Genomic DNA, 20,598 nt, shown 5'->3' on the forward strand with positions numbered 1-20,598 from the left:
GACAAATTCACCATTGCTGAAAGATTTGAATGGAGAACTTAATGAGAGTTATCATCCAAATTAGACATGGAATTCACATCTCCAAGGAGGATTTATAAAAAAGTGCATATATGAATTCACTATACCGCTGCAATATAGCTCATCTGTATGATATCAAGTATACAAGGCCTGATGTGATTTTGGACCATATTACGAGAAAATATGAAATAATTAAATTAAAGTTAAAATTTAATTTACTGCTGAATAAGTAAATTATAATGAACAAGTATATACTTCTGAAATTTCAGAGCTACATGGTTGTATTTAAAATTGGATTAAGCTGATGCCAAATTAACATCTGGTTTCTTGTTTGCATCAAATATTTTTGAAGAGTTTCAAATGGAGTTGAAGCCCTTTGGAAGATTCCAAATTCTCAGAAGAACGTGAAATTATGCTATTTTCTACATAATTGATGAAGGAAGCTGAAAACATACCTTAATCTAATGTCGCTAGGGAGTTTGTAACCAACCTTGTCATTACTTCTGTGGTCACAAATATTAATCCATTTTTCAGTAAAAAAGATCCACAATATCATCATAAGTTGAATCACATTTTGAGAATATTTCAACCTGATTTAGGAGAACATTACTAAAGCATGTATCATGATGAAAGGAGTTCCATCTACTGCCAATTCAACATATTTTCAATTATCACCTGATTAGAAATCCATGATATTTTTGCTAGTAATGATTAATTTTTGTCCAACTATAAGATTAATGTCATTAATTGGAATGCAAGCCAATCACACAATCCATTTCTCATTCAATATAATTAATAAAATACATATTCCTTTATTATTCATGTGTGATGTTAATATTTGAAGAAAGATAAGCACAATAATAACTAGATCATAATGTGATTATCCTATGGTGGTTGTGTTAGGTTCTAGAGGCCTCAATCTAGATGAACAAATCAAAACGATGTGCACCGGAATCCTTGAACGGAATCTAACGGCATCGACAAAAACATTAAACGAAGTACCTTTGCACGAATCTCATTCGTGATTTCTTAAATCCCGGAGCGAGACGAGTCGAGCTGCTCAAGTGTGCAGCCTCTAGACGTATCCATGCGGTCCTCGGCACGTTGGATCTCCTCCTTCTCATTGACGAACCCCGTTCTTTCTCCAACGGCGTCGGTACGTCGTCCCGATCACATCAGGGATGGAGAGGGGGTGTGGGAAGAGTGGAGAAGAAGGGGAAAGCCCCCTAAACAATTCTGGCCTGGGTGAATTTCGTTCAGGGCCTTCCCCTATTTATACTAAGTGGGTATTTTTCATAAATAACCCCCAAAACTTAAGTATATCTTCCAACGTCCAAAAGACCATTTGCGTGTGACCCTCTAGGCCCATGTTTCAGTCTAGTTAACGACTCCAGCGGCCCAATAACCTTTATTGGCCTTCCAAATTAATCAACTATATCATCATATAGATTAATTAATGTCGGATCGATTTAACCCAACCGATAGGTCGAGACTCAGACACGTGGGGTGCCAAGCTACACCTCGTGTCCTAGAAGATACAAAGGATGTGTATCGACTCACTCATGGAACCTGTTCATCATTGGTTACCGTGTATGTATAATCCCTCATCCACTTTACGCTCCTTGGATGACTTAGGGTATGCTCAACTGTCAAACCCTTATCGATCATCCGAGTTAGTTCTGATGCATTTGGAAATCATCGGAGAACTCTTCTCCGATATTTCACTGCTTTGGCAAAGGACTTTATCGCATCATCTTCCTTGAGCTGTCACCTCTTATACCGAGGGTAGACGATCCCATCTTGACCACTCAATTGCCTTCGTGTACTTCTTGATGCACCCGAACTAAGACCGTTTAGAATCCCATGATTAGATACTCGTTGGCCATACCCAAAGTACAACCGTCCGTCCACTTGACGTCTTTGGTGTCTCAGGTCTAAGGACCACTTACACAACTGTGACGTGAATCAAACTGATTGACAGTTCGGTATAATACCATTCAGGGATTCGTACGAATCAATTCAGTGAACTCTTTCCACTAAGGGGCACCCACTATCTATCCTTAGTGTCGCCACACTAATGGCTACGGGACCGGCCATACTCATCATATGAGTGAGGCTAGATAGTGCTATTCTATCCGGATACTTCGATGTCCTTCTCGCGTATCCTTCGAATAGGAATGTTTAGAACACATGCTTAAAGACTAGTGATCTCCGTATTACGATTTCATCATAATTCACTAAGTCCGATCATGTATTCATGGACTTCATTATACGCATCACACGTGCACTATATAATGAATATGTTCTATTAACGAACATGAAACGAGATGTGGAATGTGTGATTAGCTTGCCGGCCACATTTATTTCCATCACAAGCGCCGTCGGATTCTCATCCGACGGCTGAGATGAGGCCATGTCGAGTCGCGAAAAATCAACTGGACGTTTTGCGCAAAAGCCCTTTGTAAAATATGCAATTGTCGCCTGACGCCACCCAAAAGTAATTGTGTACATGCCCCTTGCGCATTCTCTCTCCTCTGATTTTCCTGAAATCACAAAAATACCATGCATATTTTCAATTAAGTCCTTGTCAAATTTACATAATTATGTCTATGCCACTACCGAGAGCTGTTTTAGGGATATAATTGCCACGTGACTTAACAAAAAGCCCCTCAAAGTTTTACAATGGCTTTAACACTCATTTTCGCCTTATAAATATATCCTTTTCCTCTTGTAAAATTCATTTATTCCTCAATAAAACCCAGAAAAATCCAATAAATCCTAAAAAATCGTAGAAAATTCCAGAAATTTCTAGAAAATTCAGTAATTCTTCCCCACACTAATTAACGTCAAAATTAAATTGTAGCCCTGCCATTTTCATTTAAAAATAATGATTTCAATCTTAAATAGATCCCAGAAAATACATAAAATTAACAGAAAATCAGAAATCACTTGGAAACATTAATTACATAAAAAATATGATAACAATCCAATTTTAAACTCTTTAAATGCATAAAATTGTGCTAATAGCATGAAATAAAGACCGAATTTGGGGTGTTATCAGGCACAACAGTGCGGATATGGCGTGGCGACATGAAATCGGTGCTATGGTGCAGAGGTGGGGGGAGGGCTACATAGTGGCGCGGAGGCAGCACGGTGGCACAGAGACAACACACCAACGCGGAGGAAGCACAACGGTGTGGAGGTAGCGCATTGGCGTGGAGGTGGCGCATCAGGGGGGGAGGGGGGTAGTGTGGCGGATCTATAGGGGCACAAACGAGTGCAGAGCTGTGACGCATGGACAAGGGCCCTAGTGGCCAGACATGCAGCTGAGCAGGCAGCCTGACGGTCGTCCTAAAAGCCTGGCAGCTGACCGAGCGGTCAGCCCATGTGGGCAGCGACTGGGTGAGCGGTAGCGGTGGGCGCTTGGATGAGCGACGACAGCGACAATGGTGGCGGCGACAACGGAGGCTAGGGTTTCCTAAGGAACCCTCAAATTTGGAAGGGCATTTTCATAAATAAGGGGGAAACTAAGAATTTCAATAAAAATAAAATAAAATTCTCTTTTTTCTACTTTCTCTTTCTAACTCAAAGAGGGGTCCCCCCTTTACATAAGGGTGAATATGGGCGTTCCCCCTTAGGAAAAAGGGATAAGTCCCACATGAGAGGGTCCTAGGGCCCCCCCCCCTTAGACGGAGAGCCTCACACCTGGGCCTAAATGCGTCGGCCCGAATACGCAAACACATGGGCCCTATTACATAGATCCAACACACAAACGAGTAATTTGGCCCGCAGACGAGGCCTACAATGAAAAAAAACCATAAGGACATGAATGAGGATAACGAGAGCATTTGGGGGTTCGTTGACTAGATCAAATAGGCAAAGGCTGGGTCTCTCCTTCAGCCTACGCGCCATGGGCAAGTTGGCACCAGTACTCGGTGCTAGATGGTCCCCATCATTCTCCCTCTTATTAATATTTACATTTTTATGAAAAAGTACATTTCAAGAATATCTATTTTGTTAATGATCACAACTTATTGGATATATCATTACATAATTAATTTTTTAATATCTCAGATTTTGATTCCCATTCATCTTATGTCAGACTGTGATGATGACAACATGATTAAAATGATATATCTTAGCTTACAAACCAAAGGACGATGAAATGAATTGTCATTTAGGAATGGATGATGGTAATGACAGCTCTTAGATGGCAATGATGATTTCTCATCTACAAATGGATGATGACAATGATGATGATCTTTCATCATCATCGTTGATGCCAGACATAGATAGGAAAACATGATATTGAACTGTTTCTTTTCTACCTGGATTTTTTCTCGTGATGTTTTTAGAATTTGTACATGAGATCTGAAGATATAGGGGCACCTTCAATTTTAAATTATTAAGGTTTGCAAACAGCATTTGATTATTCTATGTAATATAATGGCATATTAACCCTGAGAATTAGATTTTTCGCTTCGAATTTTACTACGTCATGAGCTGATTCAACTATAAGAATAATTGGCTTCAGAAAATCAATGGAATGTTTAGAAGGAAATACTCCCCGATTTAAACTAATTGCACAGAAACATTAATTTGCAAATAAAGTAGATATATCTAAGTGTAAAGGCAAAAGAAGAGCCCCTTGTTATGAATGAGATAATACGAAGTCTGGGTCAGGTTGAGCACCATGGTACACAGAGTCAAAGAGTTATAATTTCCGGAAGAAGATAAAATCTGTGATGCCAAGAAGATGAAAATTTTCACTTTAAAAAATCTCAAATCATTCAATATAAGGTTGGATAAAGTTATAACTTGTACAAAAAATCAATACAGCCTGATATCGGACCCTTTTTCAGGACAAATGAACAATACATGCCAAATTTGTTTAAATGTAAAATTGTTTAAATTTTCACTTTAAAAAATCTCAAATCATTCAATATAAGGTTGGATAAAGTTATAACTTGTACAAAAAATCAATTCAGCCTGATATCGGACCCTTTTTCAGGACAAATGAACAATACATACCAAATTTGTTTAAATGTAAAATTGGATAGGAACTTCTTTATTTACCTTTGCATATTATAGTAATGTGGAGGGACAACCACCTGCCAATTCATAAAGCTTGTCTTGCATATATATTATCAAAGCAAGAGTCAAACTTACCAAACATCAGTTTCTTCGCAACTGAACCGAACACAAACACAAACCACATATTTTAGCCGTCTGTTTGTCGACACGTTCACGACTGAGTCAAATTGATAGTTGACCATGCCCTAAGCCATTTCAAATCGTGTCGCCACAAGTACAAGTTTACTGTGTACAATAATAAAAAAAAATACATTTTTTAAAATTATTTTTTACATCTGCATGAGATTCCCCATGAGAGATTCAGATGAGGACAGTCCTCCAAACTATATATAAATTGCACTCTGCGCGTGAATCTTCTCTCCTGATGTAGTGGGAAATGGTATTGGCGATGAATGCGACACCGTTGACTACTGTTCTCACCTCGTTCCTGGAATGATCGTTCATCGCCTACCGAGTCTTCACTGCGTGCAGGAAGCAATCTCCCGTCAATAACTGCAATTTTTAATCAAGGGTCTTAGGGTTTGACGAAGATCGATCTCCTACCCTTCTTGGGGAATTTCAGTTCTTCACCGGGTAGAATCAAGGGAAGAAGATCGGCCTTTTATCCTCTTTGGGAAATTTCATTTCTTCACCAAGGAGATAATCTAGGGAAGAAGATCGGCCTTCTATCGTCGTTGGGAAATTTCATTTCTTTACCTAGGAGAAAATCTGGGGAAGAAGTTCAGCCTTCTATCGTCGTTGGGAAATTGCAATTCTTCACTAGGGAAGAAGATCTGAAAAAAACTGGGGAAGAATATCGGCCTCCTTGGGAAATTGCAATCAAGAGAAGAATTTGATCACCCTTGAATCGTCCCCAGATCTTGCAATTTGGCGAAATTCCCATGGAGAATGGTAACTATCCCTACCCCTATCCCTATCCTTACGGCTACCCTCCGCCAGATCCAGCTTCTCGGCCGCCTTACCCTCATCAAAATCCCTACAACCCCACTCCTTTCCCTCAATCCTACCCCTACGCCACTCCTCCTTACCCTTCTCACGGATTTCCTTCATACCCTCCTCCCAATCAGCCACAGTATGAACCCTACCCTTACCCCGCCTACGGCCAGCACCCTCCTGAAGGATCTTCTTCAACCCAATCCAATGTCTACCCTCCTTTGGAAGATCTACGCCTGTCAGATCAGACCTCCTCCGCCATGGCTTCTCCTTCTCCAAGCTTCCACCATCAGCCAGCCCCCTACGCCATGGCTTCTCCTTCTCCAAGCTTCCACTATCAGCCATCCCCCTACGCCATGGCTTCTCCTTCTCAAAGCTTCTCCTACCCCGCCTCTCCTCAAAACCCACCATCTCCATACGAGCAAAACACCCAAATTGTGCAACACCAGCCCAGTAGACTATCTTCTTCTGGCTCTTTTCAGAGCCCTTCAGCTCCTCACGGTGGATCACAACAAGGGCAGATCGTTGCATACAAGCCCGGTAAACTATCTTTGAAGGTCTTGTTGCTTCATGGGAGTTTAGATGTGAATGTGTTTGCTGCCAGGAACTTGCCCAACAAGGACATGTTCTCCAAAACCATGACTGATTTCGTGGGGCCGAATTTCTTGAGAAACATCAGTGGGAAGCTAGAACAGCACAACATTCCTTCAATAACTAGTGACCCTTATGTCACTCTCTCTATCTGTAATGCTGTTCTTGGGAGGACTTACGTCATCAGCAACTGTGAGAACCCTGTCTGGAATCAGCACTTCTACGTGCCTGTGGCTCATTGTTGCTCAGAGGTTTTGTTCACGGTTAAGGACAGTGATGTTGTGGGTTCACAGCTTATTGGGTCTGTGACAATTCCTGCTGAGAGACTCTGTGATGGGTTAAAAATTGAGGGTGTTTATCCTGTTCTTCTGTCCAATGGTAAGCCTTGCAGGCGTGATGCGAGTCTACACCTCTCCATTCAGTATATACCAGCTGAAAGACTGAGCATGTATCATAATGGAGTAGGACCCGGATATGCGGGTGTGCCCGGTACATACTTCCCTCTTAGAAAAGGAGGGAAGATCAAGCTTTATCAAGATGCTCATGTTCCCGAGGGTTGTCTCCCTGATATAAGACTGGGAAATGGTCTGAGTTATGAACATGGGAGGTGCTGGGAAGATATTTCTAGTGCTATAAAGCAGGCTCGGCGGCTGGTTTATATCACTGGGTGGTCGGTTTATCATCTTGTACGGTTGGTCAGAGATGGTCTTAGTGGATCAGCCACCACACTGGGGGATCTTTTGAAGTTGAAGTCACAGGAAGGGGTCAGAGTGTTGCTCCTTGTATGGGATGATCCGACGTCTAGAAATATTTTGGGCATGAGAACGGTAAGACAGCAAGTTCGATTTATTGCTTTATTTTTGTGCATTGAACTGGTGAGTCCCTGGTAGTGTTTGCAGAGGATGAAAAAAAACCGACATTGTCGTTCATTATCTTCTGCAGCTCATGCAGGGTGACAATCTGATGGTTGTCTCTTGTCATCTGAGTGAGGGTATCAGAGGGAGATTGATGGAAGACTATGGAAAGCTCAAAACATCATCGTTGTCCTCGCGTCCGCTTGAGGACGAAAGGCGACGATGACAACTAATTTCATCATTTTCATCGTCATCCTCGTCGTTGTCATTGGTGGCAGCAGTGACTGCTTCCAAGGAAAGTAATGGGTCCATTTTTATTTTGCGTTTGTAGTTCTTTCTTGTTTGCCGCATGAGAAGAGTTTCATTTTTTCCTCTGGAGAAACATTTTAGAATATTTTGCCATGAAGATTGATTTCACAGAGACACTTGCTGGGTTTTACAGGCTTCTGCAGAATGAATTGATCTTATCATTGTCTCTGAAAATCACATTAGAAACGTTCTTTTTGGTGCCAGTCATTTTTTATTACATTTGAATTTTAGAATCTCTATCATTGAACTGGACAAAGTACAATTATTAGACGAATTACCAAAAGGTTCTAGATATGAAATATTTTAGATTTAGAAGCCAAAAAAAAGTTGTGCTGCAGAAGGATGTTGAAAGGATGTCCATAGGCTCCTCTGTTTCCTATCATTTCTACATCTTATGGATCTTTTAATGTCGCCTAGTCTCATCTGCTCATTCCCGGAAAAAGGGCTTCAAAATTTTTACGGTGAAAGGGCTTCAAAAGTTTTATATTCCAAGACTTAATATATTGCATAAAACCATACACATTCTCAATATTTTACTCGATGTAAATCTTTCGTTCATCTTCATGAAAAATCACTGCAAGTTTTACTTCATGATTCAATAGAACGGGCTAATGCAAACTCATGATGAAGAGACGGCACGATTTTTCAAGCATTCCTCTGTGAAAGTCCTGCTTTGTCCTCGGTCTGCTGGAAAAAGGCATAGCTGGGCCAAACAGCAGGTTAGTTTCTTTGTTATTTCATCTGAAACCTGGTACTTTGTTAATTTTGTATATTTTTTGTTGAATCTTATTATGCTGACTTCCCTTAATTGTTTTCTCAATTTCTTGTTACGATTCCTCCGTGGATTTGTCTTACCCGGTCATTTGGATGATAAATTGGGTTTCTTTGCTCACAGTATCTCTTAGTCTATATGTGAGATTCAATGAAAGTAGGAATATATGTCTTCATATCTGCCTTTCGGACTATTTTAATGAGTTTGGTTGGATACAAATAGTTGCATGTTTGGGCGTATGCTGTTTTCAGCAGAATTTTCCATCCCTAGTTCAATTTTTTTTCAGTTCCACGATTTTTATTCAATGTGTATGATATATATGCTTACAGGTGCATCAAATGGTATATTGTCTGTTCCTGACTCTTTTAGTACATTGGAATAATTGTATACATGATGCAACTCTTTATTAATCAGGTTGAAATTCTGTAACCCTTCTTGCTGACATAAATCTTGCTTATCAGGAAGTTGGAGCTATCTACACTCATCACCAGAAGACAGTGATTGTGGATGCTGATGCTGGGAATAATTACAGAAGAATTGTCGCATTTGTTGGAGGCTTGGATCTGTGTGATGGCCGTTATGATACGCCAGAACACCCTGTATTCCGAACATTAAAGACAATTCACAAGGATGACTATCATAATCCAACATTCGCGGTAATTGGGGACTATTTTTTTATTTAATTATTTTCCTGTATACCAAAAGCTGAATCTTCTCTTAGGCCAGTCCGTTGACAAATATTTCTTTGTTAAGATTCATATAAGAGGTGCCTACAGAGTAATAAATTTTTCACGAAATCAGGGATATAAAGCTTTAGTATAACTGATGACCAAGGTTTAGAAATTCAATACTGGAGCTATGGATAAAAAACCACTGCTGGGAACTGCAAATAGTTGTTATTCTGTGAGTTGTAGAGTGATTTAGTCAATCATACCATTAGTGACATCAAGGTTTTGAAAAACTCCGGGAATAAGCGTCAATCAGAGTTTAGAAAACATAGGACAATGTATTTTTGTTGGAAAATGTCATTAACAGGAGAGATAGACGACAGGGCACAGGAGAAGCCTGCTGCCCTGGGAACTAAAAAAGGGCAGAGCGAGACATGCAGAAACGGGCTCATTTTCAATTGTCTCCTGTTAGATAAAATGTAGTCATGTCTTCTCTTGATGCTCGTTTGAGTTGATCTGCCCAACTGAGAGACTGGAATAGGGAGAGCAGTCACAGCTTTGAGGGAGATCTTTTGAGGGAGATCTCTTTTTATCTTGCGTTTCTTCATCCATGTTCGTGATCCATACGACATACTGTGGAATTCTATTCGAGATATGATAATCTTTTGGTGATCGTCCTCAAGATCACACTTTCATTACATTCTTGATAACAATTATACGTATCAGCTATCATGTGGCGGATAGGGTTTTCAAATAAGCCAAAATACATATTGTTGATTCAACTCCATATTGTTAATCATTGTTGTCAGCACCATACTGTTGAGTCATTGGATAATCTTTTGGCTTTGCATCTGTTACGAGGAACCAAAAATATCCGAAAATTCCATGGATATTTTGATTGTTATGTAGTATTTTGATTTTGGATTTACCTTAATCTAAATTTGATTTCTCAATCAGGTTACCACAAGCGAAGGCCCAAGAGAACCATGGCACGATCTGCATTGCAAGATCGAAGGATCTGCTGCATATGATGTTCTGAGAAATTTTGAAGAGCGATGGGTGAAGTCCTCTAAACGGCATGGAATCAAAAAGCTAAAGAAGTTTGATGATTCTCTGCTCATGGTTGATAGGATCCCTGACATCATCGGCCTAGAGGGTTCTGTGTCTCATAGGGACGGGGATCCAGAGACTTGGCATGTGCAGGTAACCATTTCCATATTTGTCGTCCATTTCTAATTGAACTATTTGAATTTATCCAAATTTAACGAGAAAAAAAGAGGGCTATGGGAAGCATGTTCAGAGAATGAGTTTTTTAATAAAACAAAATTGGGTTTGCTTTTCAGTAATTTGGCTGCCCGTTCTTTTTGCAGATATTCCGTTCGATTGATTCAAATTCTGTAAAAGGTTTTCCAAAAGATCCCAAGGAAGCCACTAGCAAGGTACTGAAACCACTTTCATTATCTGTCTTTAATGCTGACGATAGAAAGCTTTCATCCTCATATTGGAGCGTGATTCCAATATCATAATGTTGTATGCAACAGAGTCTAGTTTGCGGAAAGAACGTGCTGATTGATATGAGTATACATACGGCATATGTCACTGCTATCCGAGCAGCACAGCACTTCATATACATTGAGAATCAGTATTTCATCGGGTCATCCTATAACTGGGACTCGTACAAAGACCTAGGTATGTGTCATTCTTTCGTCCATGGATAACTTAGTGGTATAAAAAAGTTTTCATCTATTATTGATGTCTTGATAGACGCACATGTTCTTTCATTAATACAAAACACATGCTCAAATTTCTATTTTTTATTCTGTACTTCAGTCGTTAATTCCACTATACTGGCCCTATTCAGAAATCAGCTCTCTTTCGGAACTCTCGCGTGATGTATTTTCAGTGTAGAACACAATCAGTCAGGAACACAATGAAGATAACACTATACCTAGTTCCGAGCCATCTCTCAAATCTAGCCTCGAATCAGTCCAGATTAGGAATTCCTGGCTTTTATGATAAGATCTCTCTTCAGGTGATAGCTGATGCAAGTAGGACATACAAATACAGCTTCCAATTCCAAGTCGTACCAGCCTTCTTAGAATACTCTGTTCAGCGCGATGGTCTCTGTTCCCTGACATTCCCTTTGTTAGCAACTGAATTCACCAGCCAAGAGAATGCCCCCTTCCTTCGATTGTATTCTATAAGCCTCCCTTTAGGATGGTGGTTTTAACCGCCCAAGAATAGACAGTTAGATGCCTAGTCAGTATGTGAGTCCCACATGCTGACTGATTCATTACTAAAGGCCTGTATTCTTCCTGTCACTCGCATGTTTGTTCTTCTTTCTTACAAATCTACTCAGATATCGGGTGCAAAAATCTCACGATTATTTTGTTTTGGTGTGATACGATTTATATAATCCGGGACCAAAAATATATTTTTACCATCAAGGGTAATAAAGTTACGATTTTGACAATCCCAGAAGGTAAAAGATGAGATATATATAATGAAGAAAATAGAAGCAATTTGGACAGTCTGGGAGGAGAAAGTTGAGTTTTTTTATTTGGGGAAGATAGATGATGAGATTTGGACAATCCAATAAGAGACATTGCATCTTCTGATTTTTTTTTTTGAAAGATGCATCTTCTGATTATAATTCATTTGAATGGATCTTCTAAAACTAATGATCAGTAGTTGCTTATATTTATCTGTAGGGGCAAACAATTTGATACCCATGGAAATTGCGCTCAAGATTGTGAAGAAAATCAAGGCAAATGAAAGATTTTCCGCTTATATTGTTCTTCCCATGTGGCCTGAAGGCGACCCCAAGAGCCAACCAATGCAAAGGATCCTTTTCTGGCAGGTTTGCTTCTTTTTACAAGGAGGGAGATGTTTCTTTACAAGGAAAAATAAGTTTAATTCTCGAAGAAGTCATTCTGAATAAATTTTCGGAGAGGGAAAAAGTGACCATATGAGGTTATCAATCGTCTTGTTTTGATTCTGGATTTTCTCCCGATTCATGAATATTTTTTTATGAAGCACAGTTACTGTTGGGGAAGAGAAGAAGGTAATGACATAACATGAACTGAGTACATGTAAGGGTATATGTACCCTAAGAGGGAGAGAGGATAATAGGGCTAATGGGCTTATAGAATAGGGCCCATTAGCCCATGAGGGATAGTCTATCACTAACAGTTACTACTGAAACAATTGAAATATCGAAACAAACTCCTGAAGTACTTTTTTAAGAGGAAACTCCTTAAGTACTATCTCTTTTTGTCTTTCACTATTCACTTATTTTCCCCATTCAAGCTTAAACTCTAGATGCACTGAGGATGCATTATTTATTTTTATAAAATATTTCTTCTTTATTTTGAACCTCATGCTTCTGTATGCAGAAGAAGACAATGCAAATGATGTACGAGACGGTCTACAATGCCCTGGTCGAAGAGGGCCTCGACCATAAGTACGGGCCCCAAGATTATCTGAACTTCTTTTGTCTTGGAAATCGTGAAGCAGTCGATGGGAACAATACCTGCAATCTATCATCCCAGAATGCTCCTAATGTAACGAGTCCTCTGCTTTCTTTATTACATAACCTGCTTTGCTTGATTATGATATGAGTTTGACCCTTTTTTTTTAGACACCCTCTTCAAATCTATGGTTTCTTTCATTGTTTTTTGATTTATTATTTTTCCTTCAGGCCCTCTCTTTCCAGAATCGGCGGTTCATGATCTACGTTCATTCTAAGGGGATGATCGTAGACGATGAGTATGTCATAGTGGGCTCAGCTAACATCAACCAAAGGTCTATGGAAGGGGCCAGGGACACAGAGATTGCAATGGGTGCTTTTCAACCTTATCATTCTTGGTCAGAGAAGCCACATGGGCCTCGGGGCCAGGTGAGAATCTCCCCTCACCCTCTTCTGCGGAAAAAAATAAAGCTTTCTCATTGATTTTAATTTAATTTTATAAAGAACATTATGCCCAATATATTTGACATCAGTTGTGAAGTTATCGCATTGGTTTATTATATGTTGAGTTTCATCGTTTACTAATGGGTACTTCTCCAGAAAGAGGAAAGGTTTTCCATTACTAATATTTTCATAACATAAAAAAAGTTATGGGGACACAGATGGATTCACACTTTCAACCAAATCAATTTGATCGCCGTAATATCCAGTGCACTATCTCAGGATACAAGATGGTTGAAGATTTCAATCAGATCATGATCAACCAAAATTTATGATTGATCAATGAAGGACAAATCAAGATTGATCAGTTGGATCAGTCATGATCAGACATCATTGGAAAATTAAAAAAATGAAATTGACAGAACCCTCTTTCTGCTTCTTGTTCTCTCTCTCTCTCTCCCACTTATTCTATGGCTTGTTCTCTTTTTCTGTCTCTCTACCTTTTGTTTGCTCTCTCTCTCTCACTTTGTCCCTGTTCCTCCACTTGACGATGTGGCTTTCTTTAGAACATGGTACGCGGCATTGGCCGATTGGACTGATCAGCCAATTCCACTTCTGGATAGATAGAAAATCATACATCAGACCTGTTGATCGTATCTGATTTATGGACCAGTCATTATCTGGTTGATATGATTAATCAGATCTGACCGATCGGATCATGATCTGGACTGTCCAATCGGTGAATTTTTTTTATTACGGCGATCCGATCAGATCTTGTTGGACTGGGACTCCTCAGATCCCTATTTTCCCCTTCTCCCCCTTCTCTAAGTCTGTTGTAAGTGGGCCACAGATCTATAAGTGGCCCACCCTTTTTCCCCCCTCTTTTCTCCCCTTTTCTTCTCCTTTTTCCTTCTCTTTCCTTCTCGAACTTACTCTCCTTTTTCCCACGTGTGGCCCACTGTTTAAGGAGTCACACGTGGGACTCTAGTCGAGTAAGTGGTCCCACGTGGGAGGCCACTTAAGGACCTCCCCACGTGGGACAAATGTAATCGGGGGGGCCTTTTAAGTGCCCAAAACCCTAGCCGCTAATGAGAGCTTCTCCTGTTCATTCTTTCTGTTCCCTAAAGGCGCCGCCCCTGGGCTGGAGCTCCTGCAGCCTCCTTCTTCCTTTGCTTTGGCCTCTTCTGCCCTCTCAGACACATCTCTGTGCTATACTCGACTCAGATCCACTTGCTGGGAACAGTTTGACATGGTATCAGAGCAAGGTTCGAAGGAAGATTCAGCAGCAGGTTTGTTCATTGAACAGTTTGAAGGAAGTTTTGGTTCAGATCGAACTCTAGAAGGGTTCCTTCAGGGCCGCAGCAGCAGTTGGAGTAGCTCCTGACCGTTTTTTGGCCCAGATCGAACCCTAGAAGGGGTTTCTTTAGTCCCCTACAACAACTTCAGGACTCTTCATCAACTTTTAACAAGGATGTCAAGCTTAGGGGATGAGAGCTCGACCCAGGGTAACCCTGGAGTTGTCCAGGAAGCCTCTGGGGCCAGAGGAGTGGAGACAAGCTCATTAAATCCAGAAGTTGGAAGGCCTGCTGTGGTATTCCCCCCAGCAGAGGTAAAATTTGATGGGGGGAATATGTTCGAATGGACAAAGATGGTGACACTCATTGTCTACGGTCTTTTTCTGGGAGATCATCTGACGGATCCTCCCAAAACCACAGCTGATGCCGATTTCAAGAAGTGGAAAGCGGAAGAATCTCTGATCTTGGGCTGGATGCTCAGATCCATGACCCCGGAAATGAGGAGAGACTTCCTCTATTGCGAGAAGGTCAGAGATCTCTGGGATGAGATCCAGAGGTACGCTTCAGAACAGTCTCACGACTGGCGTCTCTACGAACTTAAGGTGCTGGAGGCATCGGCACGCCAAGGAGGAGAGAACATTCGTCAGTACTCATCCCGACTTAAAGCCATCTGGAGAGAAATTGACCATCTTTGGCGGTACAATATCCACAGTCCATGGAGCGACAACTCATCCTCAAGCAGAGAATTTTTACATTCCTCATGGGACTCAATCCGGTCTATGAGTCTGTGAGGAGCCAACTGCTACATCGTGAGAAGTTGCCTTCTCTGGAAGAAGCCATTAGTGCCGTTATGCAGGCTGAGAGCAGACTTGGCATTACTGGTGACTCCCAGGCTCAAAACTGAAACTCCGCGGCGCTGCTATCGAAGAAACCTGAGAGCAAACCTGATTCCACTGGAAATTGGACGCCACGCCCATCTCAGCCGAGTCAATCCGGGGGAGGCGACGGAGAGGATAATCGTGACGCTCTTTTCTGCAATTATTGCAAGAAGAGGCGCCACACAAAGGAGACTTGTTGGAAGCTGGCCTGGAAGAATCAGAACTCCGGGAAGAAGGCCATGGTGGCGGCCTCACAATCACAGAATTCAGAATCCGCTGGGGTGAGTCCCGAAGTCGAAGAGTTGCAGGGAAAGATTAGCTCTACCTCCTGGCGAAATCAGGTAATTCCCTATCCAATATTTGGGTTGCGGACACCGGAGCTACGGACCATATGTCCCCAAGCGGGTCTGTTTTCAGTCATTACTCCTCTTCCAAGATTAATCACAAAGTTCAGACAGCTGGAGGGGGAACCTTGCCCGTAAAAGGAGTTGGAAGTGTCCACCTGGACTCAGTTGGCCTCCTTAAGAATGTTCTGCATGTGGAAAATTTGATGACTAACCTTCTCTCTATTCAAAGGGCTGTTGATGACTTTGGATGGAGGTTTATATTGGACAGTGATGACTGTTTTTTCTGTGATAAGGTATCCGGGACGAGGACTTCATCCTTTAGGAGGGAAGGGGGCCTACTCCTCCTGGAGGGCAATGTGGAAAGATGCATGGTGTCGCGAAGAATGAGCCCCAAGGAGGAGAGGGTGATCCGTCTTCATCAACGGATGGGTCATCCACCTTTTGATTTACTCAGAACTTGTTACCCCTCATTGTTTAGGGGTATTTCGGTTAAAGAATTTTTTTGTGAAGCCTGCCAGATGGCAAAACTTCGAAGGATTTCTTTTAAATCTATGGATGAACGCTTTTATTCTCCATTTGATTGCATACATAGTGATGTGTGGGGGCCATCCCCCGTTGAAAGCTTGACTGGATGCAGATACTTTGTTGTCTTTGTGGACGATTATAGCCGTACTATGTGGTTACATTTGATGAAATCAAAGGCCGAGGTACCGAAGATAATAATTGAATTCTGCGAGATGATTGAAAATCAATTTGGGAAGAGGATCAAGCGATTCAGATCCGACAACGGAACGGAATTCCTCAACTTTGAAGTCAGATCGCATTTCTTGGCCAAGGGGATTATTCACGAGACCTCATGTGTCAACACTCCACAGCAAAACGGCCTAGCAGAGAGGCGTCTTGGCTATACTCGCAACTGACCGAACTTTGCTATTCCAAGGGAATTTGCCAAAGAACTATTGGGGAGAAGCCGTGTTAACAGCCGCTCATCTTATTAATAGAATTCCGATGAAAGTAATTGGATACGAAAGTCCTCTGAGCTGTCTGAAGCAATCATTCCCGGAAGTTCGCCTTTTCTCCGGACTCCCGGCTAGAACATTTGGGTGTGTGGCGTACACCCATCAAAACAGCGGCAAGTTAGAACCGAGGGGAGTACGCTGTGTCTTTGTGGGTTATTCAGGCACCCAGAAAGGGTATAGATGCTATCATCCTCCCTCACGAAAGTTTATTGTCTCTGCCGATATCACATTTCAGGAGTCTGAATTCTACTTTCAGAAGGAAAGTTCAGTTGAAAGGCGTTGTGAAGCCGTAGAGGAGACAAACCTGGGATTCCTTCAACACATGGGAACACTCCAGGAACTTCCCCTACAATGTCCATTTAGTACAGCTTCCTGAAAAGCAAATCTCGAAAGAAGACACCGGTGATGAAAGTCCTGTGAATCGACCTCAGGTGGAAGATAATGGGCAATCAGAAATTGAACACCAAGCTGATACGGAAATTGAGGAAAGCCGGAATGAGCCAGAGGAGTTAGAAGACAGACCACCTATCAGTGCTGTGGAGGATGACCTTAGTTGGCCCATAGCACTCAGAAAGGGGGTACGTAGCTGCCGGGCCAGAGCTAAGTACCCTATTAGCCAATATGTCAAGTATGAGAAGTTCAGCGATCACTACAGAAGTTTTCTCACACGGTTGGGAGAAATTCAGATTCCAGTCAAGGTCGAGGAAGCCCTTCAGGACCCTGGATGGAAGTCTGCCATGGATGAGGAGATGAACGCCCTCTTGAAGAACAATACATGGGAAATTGTCACCTTGCCCAAGGGAAAGAAAGTTGTGGGGTGCCGCTGGGTTTACACCCCAAAGTTCTCAGCAGACCGTACACTAGAACGTCTCAAGGCCGGTTAGTTGCCAAGGATACACCCAGACGGAAGGCATTGATTATGGGGAGACCTTTGCTCCGGTGGCCAAGTTTAACACAGTGCGAGTGCTGATTGCGCTTGCTGCTAAGTGTGACTGGGATATTCTTCAGCTTGATGTGAAGAATGCTTTCCTTCATGGAGAGCTAGAAGAGGAAGTTTATATGCAGCTCCCTCCGGGATACACACTCACAGACCAGCCAAATCAAGTATGCAGACTGAAGCGAGCATTGTATGGGCTTAAACAGTCCCCTCGAGCCTGGTTTGGGAGGTTTACCAAGGCGATGGTTGAGTTGAACTACCACCAAGCTAGAGGATCACGCATTATTCATCAAGCAGGGACTAACGGGAAAGGTTACTATCTTACTAGTGTACGTGGATGATATCTTGATCACTGGGGCAGACAGAGAGGAAATAAGCCGACTGATTAGTTCACTATCAAAGCAATTTGAGATGAAAGAACTTGGTAAGTTGCAATATTTTTTGGGAATTGAAGTAGCATATTCCAGTGGTGGTCTACTGCTGAGCCAACACAAGTATATCCTCGACCTCCTCCAAAAGGCGGGACAGTTGGGATGCAAACCAGTCTCCACTCCCCTCGATGTGAATGTTAGAATCGGCAGAGACGATGGAGGTGCAGCAGTGGACAAGACGGCTTATCAGAGGTTGATCGGAAAGCTAATCTACCTTAACCATACAAGGCCAGACATATCATTTGCCGTCAGTTTGCTTAGTCAGTTTATGAGTGAGCCACGGGAAGTTCACCTTCGGGCAGCCCATCGCATCCTTGCTTACCTGAAATTCACTGTGGGCCAGGGACTTCTCTTCTCACGTGAAGGGGGGCTCGCGCTGGAGGCTTACACAGATTCTGACTGGGCAGGGTCCGTGACCGATAGTCGATCCACATCAGGGTACTGCACATTCCTTGGGGGAAGTTTGGTCACATGGAGGAGTAAAAAACAGAAAGAAGTATCGCTATCAAGTGCTGAAGCGGAGCTGCGTGCATTAAAGAGGGTGTCTCCGAGTGTCGGTGGCTGAAACACCTCCTAGAAGACATTGGCGTCTATGACAATAATGGCATTTGCCTATATTGTGATAATCAGTCGGCCCTGGCAATAGCAAAGAACCCGGTTCAGCACGACAGGACTAAACATATGGCCTTAAATCGACACTACTTAGCCGAAAATATTGATCGTGGCGTTATCAAGCCGAAGTACATTCCTTCTGTAGATCAGAAAGCGGACATCTTCACTAAGGCTCTTCCGGGTCCCAGGTTTCAACAGCTGGCGTCCAAGCTCGGCATGGTCAACGCCCACACCTAGCTTGCGGGGGGGTGTTGGACTGGGACTCCTCAGATCCCTATTTTCCCCTTCTCCCCCTTCTCTAAGTCTGTTGTAAGTGGGCCACAGATCTATAAGTGGCCCACCCTTTTTCCCCCCTCTTTTCTCCCCTTTTCTTCTCCTTTTTCCTTCTCTTTCCTTCTCGAACTTACTCTCCTTTTTCCCACGTGTGGCCCACTGTTTAAGGAGTCACACGTGGGACTCTAGTCGAGTAAGTGGTCCCACGTGGGAGGCCACTTAAGGACCTCCCCACGTGGGACAAATGTAATCGGGGGGGCCTTTTAAGTGCCCAAAACCCTAGCCGCTAATGAGAGCTTCTCCTGTTCATTCTTTCTGTTCCCTAAAGGCGCCGCCCCTGGGCTGGAGCTCCTGCAGCCTCCTTCTTCCTTTGCTTTGGCCTCTTCTGCCCTCTCAGACACATCTCTGTGCTATACTCGACTCAGATCCACTTGCTGGGAACAGTTTGACAGATCTGACTCCTGATCCCTAAACAAAATTATGCTTATGACATTTGGCATCAATCTTTTTGAGATAATCCCTGTACTTTCTTCTACTTGAGCATCAGTGTTGACCCTCTTCTCCAACAAAACGAATGGTTTCTCATTGCTAATAATTTCATTTCCTGAGAAAAAATGTGCCCCAAATATTTGAGATCAGCCTTGAAACTTTCCTTATTCTTGCTCACTTCATGAGTGTCACTGTTGACCTCTTTTCTTTTGGAGGAAACGTTTCTCATTGCTAATCACTACATAAAAGATTTATCTACAAGAATTTCCCTCATGGTTTCCTCTACACAGAGCATTAGTTTTCCTTTCAAAATAAAATACTTAATATCTGCGTTGACCCTCTTCATCTCTTTTGAACAGGTCTACGGGTACAGGATGTCGCTGTGGGCTGAGCACCTTGGATTTGTCGAAGAAATCTTTAGCCAGCCCGAGTCTCTTGAGTGCACAGTGCGCTTAAGGACAGTTGGGGAGATGAACTGGGCGCAATTTGCATCTGACCAGGTGACAGAAATGAGGGGCCACCTTCTCAAGTACCCCGTAATGGTGGACAAGACAGGAAAAGTCAGCGCCCTCCCTGACTGTAAAGAATTTCCTGACGTAGGAGGCCCAATTGTCGGCTCTATCATCGGGCCCTTCTTGGGACCAGCAGAGAGTGTGGCCATCTGATACAAAAAAATGTCATCTATTTAGACCAGATTTTGCAGAGTTTGTGAAATCTTGTGGCTCTACTTCGGTTCTTGTATCTTCTTTACAGGAAAATAAAATTAGATTATTTTGGGTGGAACTCTATGCATTGGGTTAAGAAAGACAGAAACAAATAAAAAAAATTATGTACCTGATAAGACTCCGCCACTGTATTCAGTAGTAAGGAAATCCTTCGACTGGAGTTGCTCCGTTCACACAAAAGAAACCAACAATGGTCCAACGAGAGGGAAAAGGAGAGAGAAAAAAGGGGGGAAAAGGGAGGATAGGCAAGGGGGACAGGTTCAGGGGTCGCCGTCGGCCGACGCCTTCCTCAATGGCCACCCCTTTTGTCGCAGGGAAGATCGTCTGGGCAGTAGAGGAAGGTGAGAGCAGTTTAGAGGGGAAGGCGAAGGGTGGAGAAGGAAGGAGGAGAGTACTCACTTGGTTGTTCGCTGCTCTTTCCCCTTTCGTCTAGCCCTTAAGGG

General features: G+C 42.5%; 1 protein-coding gene across 1 annotated transcript; it reads left to right on the forward strand.

The window, feature by feature from the left end:
* Nucleotides 1–5,471: 5,471 nt before the first annotated feature.
* LOC144716661 (phospholipase D gamma 1-like) lies at nt 5,472–20,213 on the forward strand. The gene is made up of 10 exons (XM_078591856.1): nt 5,472–7,463; nt 8,402–8,518; nt 9,033–9,227; nt 10,197–10,442; nt 10,610–10,678; nt 10,781–10,928; nt 11,951–12,099; nt 12,635–12,802; nt 12,940–13,137; nt 19,790–20,213. The coding sequence occupies exons 1-10, from the start codon at nt 5,994–5,996 to the stop codon at nt 20,093–20,095; spliced, it is 3,066 nt and encodes a 1,021-aa protein (XP_078447982.1). The 5' UTR covers nt 5,472–5,993; the 3' UTR covers nt 20,096–20,213.
* Nucleotides 20,214–20,598: the final 385 nt, after the last annotated feature.

Source organism: Wolffia australiana, chromosome 2 (assembly GCF_029677425.1).
Source record: "Wolffia australiana isolate 7733 chromosome 2, ASM2967742v1".
Lineage (NCBI taxonomy): Eukaryota > Viridiplantae > Streptophyta > Magnoliopsida > Alismatales > Araceae > Wolffia > Wolffia australiana.